This window comes from Cynocephalus volans, chromosome 10 (genome assembly GCF_027409185.1).
Source record: "Cynocephalus volans isolate mCynVol1 chromosome 10, mCynVol1.pri, whole genome shotgun sequence".
Taxonomy (NCBI): domain Eukaryota; kingdom Metazoa; phylum Chordata; class Mammalia; order Dermoptera; family Cynocephalidae; genus Cynocephalus; species Cynocephalus volans.
Genome location: NC_084469.1, coordinates 112,300,957 through 112,308,791, shown reverse-complemented (window position 1 = coordinate 112,308,791; position 7,835 = coordinate 112,300,957). Strand labels below are relative to the sequence as shown.

Genomic DNA, 7,835 nt, shown 5'->3' with positions numbered 1-7,835 from the left:
CTCCACCATCATTTAATATACAGTGTCCTCAGTGTGCTGGGGGCAGAGTGAACAGAGGGATGCAGGAGCAGGTCTAGCCTGGGGGGGTGCTGGGTCGGGAGAGGGCTGTTGCTGTACCTGCTTCCAGTGGCTGGGGAGGGGGAGATAGGGACCACCCTCCTCTTTCTGCAGCCAGCTCGTCAGCCCCAAAAAGTGGGCCAGAGCAGAACCACCTCCTCTCTATCTTGTCCAGGGAGCTCTGGGCTGCCCCCCTGGGGGAGAGAGCTGTGGCTTCTGCCCTTCCTGGCCCTGGGAGTGTGTCCCATCTCTGCTTGTGCTGCCTCAAGCAGTGGCTGAACAGGAGCTGGACTGACAGCCTGCGGGACCCCCACTCCCAACTTCCAGCTGGGACTGGTTGCTGAGAGCTCCCCGCCACACACACACACCTGGTTGGGGAGCAATACTCATGGGCTGCCTGGGTTTTGTCAGTTTGAAATCAGACCATTTCCTCTCCAGCCATGGACCCAGCTCCCCCCAGTGCACAGGCCTGGCCTCACACCCGGCACTCCACTTATTTGTGTGGGCCTATGACACCAAGGGAGGGCTGGGACCCCACAGCCCGTCCCCCAGGGAAGCTCAGTGTCACCTGCAGGCCCTTGGAGACGCCCCTGTGTGTAGAGTCCCCAGACACTTGGAGGGAGGCAACGCGTCCTAAACCACAAACTCCAGGGAATAGGCCAGGAGCTACAGATTGGCCAGTGGGCCTCAAAGGGGCATTGGGGTCCTCAAGGACAGGTTGGGTACTGGGACAGGGGTACACCGGCTAGGCGCCTCTACTCAGCACATCTGGGCAGGGGTTTGGGCGCTGAGGAAAGCCCAGCTCAGGGCTCTGCTGGCCAGGGCTGAGGTCTGTCCTCAGTGAGGAGAGCTTGGCACAGCCACAGACAGGAACTTTCCATGGAAAGCATGACCCCACCTCCCACCTTGTGGGGCCTTGACTCTCCAAACCCCTCATGCTGTACCCAGGACTCTCCCAGGGACAGGAGGGGCAGGGTGGCCAGTGGCCCAGGCCCTAGGAGGCCCAGAACTCCCCCCACCCCTGCCCAAGAGAAGCACCACAAAACTGTCTCCCGGTAGCCCTCAACCTGGGGCGTGGCTGGGCCTAGGGCTGGGCCCCAGGGCTGTCATAGAGCAGGGTGTCCACCTGTGCACGCTGTAGCCACAGGCGCCGCTGTGTGTCTCCCAGCAATGCACGCAGCGAGTGGCCCAGGCGGCAGGTGGTCAGAGCTGCACAGTGGGCGGTGTGCAGCTGGTGGCAGGTGTCACAGCAGAGAGTAGGCAGGTTGCCAGGGGGCAAGCAGCTGTGTGCCTGATAGCCCTGGGGCTCAGGGAGTCGCCCGTAGGCTGAGACTGGGCCCCCTTCTGCCTGCATATGCCGGGGGCTGGCCCGCCCAGGACTCCCTGGGCCTTCAGGAGCAGCCAGGTCCCCCGGCCTACTCAGCTCACGGCGCAGCGAGAGGAAGGAGAAAGCTGAGGGCTCGGGCTCCAGCTCCTCTTCCAAGGCCCCATAGGGTGGGCTGCTGGCCCGTGGCAGCTCCTCAGCTGGGGGCTCCCAGGCCCGGCCCCCAGTGCCCCATAGTTTGGCACTCTGCTCCCAGAGTGGTGGCCTGTAGGCCAGCTCCACTGGAGGTGAGTCTGGCCCTGGTGATGGCCCCCCATACAGGCTGGCCTCCTCCGAACCCTCATCCTCCTGCAGGTCCCGATACAAGTCCAGGGGGGCCCTGTAGGAAGCAGCAGGGGAGCCCCGGGGGGGCAGGGGCGGCGGTTCCTCATCCCGGGCCAGCCGCTGCTGCAGCCAGGCCACACAGGAGGCCACGTCCCCACTGGCTCGCCGTGCCTGCAGCAGCTCCTCGGCCGGCAGCACACTGGTGCCCAGCTGAGCCAGCACCTCGCCCAGGATCTCACACTCCAGCCGAAGCGCGAAGCAGCCCAGGGCCACCTGCACCAGCTGGCAGGCAGGGGGTGGGGCCGTCACCATGAGGCGATGGTTGTCCCTGCGCACGTAGCCCATCTTCTGGAAGCTCTTGATAAGGAGATCCTCTGAGAGCACACCTTTCAGCACGTGCACATACCCGCTTGAGAAGGTCTGCAAGGGAGGGGCCTGGTCAGCAGCAGCCCAGACCCTAGGGTGCAGTAGATTCTGGCTGAGTCCCATTCCGGCCTTGGCCAGCTCCTTTTGCTTAGGCCCACCCCAGAAACTGATCTAATTGGTTTGGGGCAGGCTTGGGCATTAGAAATTTAAACATTAAAAACAAAAGAAACAAAACTAGTACAGTCACCTGGCTCCTAAGTCAGAACAAGACAAAGAGCCCCTGTATTGAGAAATTCCACTGTCCTCTGGATCCTCTCCAGCTTTCACCCCTGGAGATTTACAACTCTAGTTTCCAACATACTTGCCTGTGTGTTGGTTATGAAAACACCAACAGACACTCTAATTTGCTCCTCTTAATAAGTGGCCTCTTAAACACACTGTTCTGAACTTTTCTTTCCATTACAGTCTTGGAGATCTTTCCCTATCAGGACAGAGGCTTTACCATTCTTGTTTTCCAGAAGTATAGTATTCCACCAGGCGGATGAAGCTTTCCAGAGGCCCTAATGTGCAGCTGGGCTGAGAGCCCCAGAATAACAGATGGGAAAGTGCTTTCTAGCCTACAAAGTTATGTGAAGGGCTGAAAGGACTGTCAGGACGATGACGGTGTCTCTCTCTCTCAACCCTAACACTTTATGACTCAAAGCGCTGGGACACTGACGCCTCCCATGTCCTGACCACTGTGTGCCAGCATCGTGCTCAGGCCTTCGCATTCAACCCTATGGGCCCTAGGAACTGGGCTATTCTCAGTGGAGGAAACGGGTTCAGAGAAATTAGGAAACTTGCCCAAAGCCACACAGCCAGGAGGAGGAACCAGATCCGAAGCCAGGTCTGCCCAGCGCTGAAGCCTCTGCCAGGTGTTCCTCCCCAGCCCCGCCTTTGAGCGCCTCAAGGGCAGGCCTATCTATTCTGCTTCGGGTCCCCACGGGGCTGACGGGCCTCCTACCCTCTTGTCTGAGTAGATGAATGAGAGTCCTAGGACCTCTGGCCCGCAGGGGAGGCGGAGAGAGAGGAGAGACGCCACTGCCATGGCAACCGGTGGGGGCGCACTTCGCCCACGTGCGCAGTGACGTCTACGCCTTCCCACTCTGCAGTCACCTCCGGGCGCGGCGCGGCCCTGCCCCCTCCCCGGCCGCAGCTCGCCGAGAGGGGCCCGCGCACGGCCTCCGAGACACGCTGGGGAAGGAACTAGGTCGCGCCCAGCCCCTGCCGACGTCCTAGGGGATACACCCCTTAGTGGGCTCCGCTCCCAGCCTCGGCCCACATCCTGGAGAAATTAGCATGACCATGGGACCTCAAGTCCCTCCTGTGCGCCTGTCCCAGGATTTTTGTGGCCACTAGGGCCGCGAGACCACTTTGGGAAGGACAGAGACGCAAGCTTTAAGGAGTAAGACCTCCATCCCCCTGTCCTCCCACCCCACGTTCTCGGCCCTGAGAGTGCCCGAGGGGACCTCAGCTGGGAGCTGCCCCAACACGCCCACAGCCCCTCAGTGCTCGGAACCCTGCGAAGCCCACCGGGCCCCGAGGACACCTGAGAGCCTCTCCCCCGAGGGGAGTGGTCCTCCCGACGGTGGCAGCCTGGGCAGGGGGAGCTGCTGAGGCCCTGCCCCCGGCGGGCCCGGACGAGGGTCGCGCCCCCTCGGCCCGCCGCCCTACCTTGATGGTAGTGAACTCCTTCCTCCAGGGCAGCAGGTACAGGTGCACCGCGGCCAGTTCCAGCAGCTCGAAGGCGCGGGCCAGGCCGCGCAGCGCCGGCGCCAGGTCGGCGCGGCCCCAGAGGCCGTCAGTGAGCAGCGCCAGCGCGTCGTCCTGCAGCGCCCCGTGCAGGTCGAAGTCCTCCACCAGGATCTGCCAGAGCACGGCGCGCAGCGAGGGGTCCCCGCACACGCCCGCGCGGCCGCGCCGCAGCTCCCGCTCCAGGCACAGGCGGTAGTCCTCGGAGAGCGAGCTGCTGCCCATCCTGCCGGCGGGGCGGGGTGTCAGGAGCCGGAGACGCCGACCCCGCCGGCTGAGCGAAGCCCCGCATCTGTAGCCTCCTCCCCGGGCTGGACCCCTCTAACTGAGCGCCCCCCAACCAGCACCCACAGGTAGCCCCTCCAGACTGGAGGCCTCGGCCCTGTCAACCTGGTGTCCCCGTACCTACAGCGCTCCCCTTTTCTGGAGACCCACTCCAGCCAGCTGAGGCCCCCTCCCGAACACAGAGCCCGTCGCCCACCAGATCGTGCGGTGGACCCCGCGGGCGAAGGAGCTACCTGTCTGTCCCCAGCGGCTCCCAAGCCACGGCCGCTCAGCCTGGGCCTTCCCCCTGCCCAGCCGCGCGCTTCCGCCCGGCCGGCTCCGCCCACAGGCCTCGGCCGTGACGTCAGGGGCGTGACTTGCCTCGGTACCGCCCCCTCGACTGACGGGCTGGGCGGGTCAGCCCGAGGGCGTGGCCGTGCGAGTTTCCGAGCCGCGGGGCGGGGCTTCCGGGCCCTGGGCGGGGCCTGCTGCCGGCCCAGGAGGCGCTCCCCAACGAACACCTGCACCGGGCACCTCTGCGGCCACCTGTCACCGCGTCACCCGTCTCCCACGGGGCCGGTGTCGTTCACGGCCGACCCCCGGGCCGAAGGCTGCGGTGACCGAGGCCCGAAGCCGCCGCGCCCCGCACACTCACCAGTCGGCGCAGACTTGCCGGCGCATACCCTCGCGGCCCGCGGCCTCCGGGGAAGCAGGTGCCCGGGGTCCTGCCGCGCCTGCCGGGACAGGGCCGCCTTCATCGCCTGGAGGCGAGAGGCTGGATACGGGGAGGGCGGGCCGGGGGCTCCACTTGGTGCTAAAGGCATTTTCCACGCAGTCTCCGGGGGTGGAGGAGATTCTGCCCTTGCGGGTTCCAGCTAAAGACGCGAGGGCAGCCCCTCCTTGGGCCGGCTGTGCTCCTTGACTTGAGTACCCTCACTTCTCCAGACCGCCAAAACCAAGGCCCAAGTTTTTTGAAATGGGTCCTGACTGGGGGAAAGGTCCCAGCTTTCTCTTAGAATTTTCACCTGGTCGTTCCCTGCTATCCTGTCCTTAGATGCTTCAGAGACTTGTGGGCAGGATTTCCTGAGTCCTTTTGCTGGCCACCACTAGACACGAAGTCTTTCGCTTGCTGTTTTCTGAACCTGCCTTGGTACCAAGTGCCATCCATGGGACCACACCAACTGTAAGGGGACAGCTAAGTTCACGCTCCTGCAACTCCCTTCATTTTCTTTTTGTGCAGAATAGGGTTGACTTAACTGCTTTCCCCAGTCTGTGACTGAGTTCATATGACGCTGATTCCTTCGTCCAACAGCAGGTCTAGTTTTCCTCTCCTTCAGCCTGGGTGGGTTTTTGCACCTGCCTTGACGTGTAGACTGGAAATGACACTGTGAGACTTCTAAGACTAGATCATAAAAATGCCATTTCCAGGGCCGGCCCGTGGCTCACTTGGGAGTGTGGTGATGATGGCACCAAGGCCATGGATTCAGATCCCTATATAGGAATGACCAGTTGGCTCACTTGGGAGAGCGTGGTGCTGACAACACCTAGTCAAGGGTTAAGATCCCCTTACCGATCATCTTAAAAAAAAAAAAATGCCATTCTCCCTGCCCTGTTGTCTTGAGATGCTCATTCTTGGAACCCAGCCGCTATACTGTGGGAAAGCTGGCAGCCCATGGAGACTTTGTACTGGGCTGAGCAATGTCCACCTGAAATTCATGTACACCTGGAACCTGTGCATGTGACCTTATTTGGAAATAGGGTTTTTCTGGCTGTAACCACGTTAAGATGAGCTTATTCTGGATTAGGATGAGCCCTAAATCCAGTATGACTGGTATCCTTATGAGAAAAATTTAGACACATACACAGGGTAGATGGCCACGTGGAAATGGAAGCAGGGACTGGAATGATGTGGCCACAATCCAAGGGACGCCAAGGATTTCCAGAGCCACCAGAAACTGGAGGAGGCAAGGCAGCATTCTTCCCTAAAGATTTAAGAGGCAGTGCAGTCCTGCTGACACCTTGGTTTCAGATTTCTGGCCTGCAGAACTGTGAGAATAAATTTCTGTTGCTTTAAGGCTCCCTTTTGGTGGCATCTTTTTACAGGAGCCCCAGGACACTCCCCAGGCCTCACAGAGTTGTTCTGACAGCCGACTGAGGTCCTGGCTGCAGCCAGCATGCATTGCAGACAGCAGATGGATGCTCAGATGAGCCAAGCCCTAGTCATCAGGCTACCCCAACCTGGAAGCTGCCCTCCCTGATGCCGGAGGTACAGTCTGAACCCTGCCCAGATAGAAAGTGCATGAACAAAATAACTGTTGTGTACATAGCCAGTGACCCAGGTGGTTTGTTATGCAGTGGTAGCAATCTAGGGCTGGTGCCGTCACATTCCCTTTCTGCTATCCCGGATGGATGCCACATTGCCTCAGCTCTGTGCATACGCATGCTTCTGTGGACCTCAGGCTACAAGCAGGAGCAAACTTGCAGGTCAGAGGGTTCATCTACACTTACCTTGGCCCAGGACTGCCAGCTGGTTCTCTGGGTCCACCTACTCCCGCCAAACCACCCTACCCAGCCTTGTCCAACTTTCTGATTTTCACCAGCCCATTGGATGTAAAGCTCTATCGTGTTTGAATCTGCATTTCCTGATTTTTGTTGATTTTGAATATCTCTTCTTATGCTGGCTACGTTTTCTGGTTTCCTTCTCTTCAACTAGCCTATTTGTAGACTTTGCTATTTTTCTAATTGGGGCTCCTCCCTTCTTGATTTGCTGAATTTCCTGTGGGATGTTTCTATTATTCATCCTTGTTTAACGGAGGAGCCTCAGGGTCAGAAGGCTAAAGGACTAGCTCACAGTCACACAGCGAGAAACAGTGCCTAAACACAAGCCTGCCTGATCTTGGTGCCAAGGAGACAGGTGAGCCAGAGCATTCCGAGCTGTCAAAGCACTTGGTGCTGCAGGTGTGGCCTTCATGCAAAGCCAAAAGGTACTCCCGATGTTAGGACTTGCTCAGGACACAACTCACCCTCCACTGTTCTACAAAGTGGGCTTTAAAATCCCATCTTCTGGATGACAGTGTTGAGGCCTGGAGTGGGAATGTTACCCACCAGGCCTCCATGGCTGACTGGGATTTATATCCAGGTTTGGGGATTCAGAACTCTGCTCCTCACAAGAATATAAGCTTGTGAACAGAGATAACATTCTCGCCTGGAGCCAGCAGAATGCCAGGGAGTCTAAGGGTAGGGCTGGCCATGGGTTTGGGCCTCTTCTCTGCAGAGGGCTGGGATGCACAGGACTGAAAGCTTCAAGCACAAGGCAGAGCAGGTGTGTGCTGGCCTGTTTGTTCCTGGGGCACTGGGTGAGGGGCTGGCGGCAGGGAATTGCTGAGTCAGGGGGGCTCCTGGCTTATCCCCACCTTATGAAGGCTCCTGCCAGAGGACCCTGCTCCAGCCCAGCCAGGCACTGTTCACAGGCTGGCCCCTGAAGTTGGCCTCCCAGACTCAGAGCCAGCTCTGCCACCCACCTGGAGAGGTACATCACTTGTTTGCTCATGGGGTCCTCATGAGGAGTAAACCGGTTATTGCCTGTGGAGGGTTCTGAACAGTGTCACACAGATGCCAGCTGCTACTGTTTTGTAAGACTCACTCCCCAGGAAACCACCATGGTCAGCTCCTGGTGGTCTGGGACAGAGACCCTCCCTCAGCACCCGGC

At 59.8% G+C, this 7,835-nt stretch overlaps 1 protein-coding gene across 2 annotated transcripts; it reads right to left on the bottom strand.

The window, feature by feature from the left end:
- Nucleotides 1-6: 6 nt before the first annotated feature.
- SPATA2L (spermatogenesis associated 2 like) lies at nt 7-4,466 on the bottom strand. 2 transcript variants are annotated; one of them, XM_063109236.1, is made up of 3 exons: nt 4,381-4,466; nt 3,785-4,088; nt 7-2,125 (listed from the first exon to the last, which is right to left on the bottom strand). In XM_063109236.1, exons 2-3 carry the CDS (start codon nt 4,085-4,087, stop codon nt 1,142-1,144), a joined length of 1,287 nt encoding a protein of 428 aa, XP_062965306.1. In that variant the 5' UTR covers nt 4,088; nt 4,381-4,466; the 3' UTR covers nt 7-1,141. The 2 variants fall into 2 exon arrangements, with proteins under 2 accessions (XP_062965306.1, XP_062965307.1); XM_063109237.1 differs by lacking the exon at nt 4,381-4,466 and adding an exon at nt 4,268-4,311.
- Between the last annotated feature and the right edge of the window lie 3,369 nt (nt 4,467-7,835).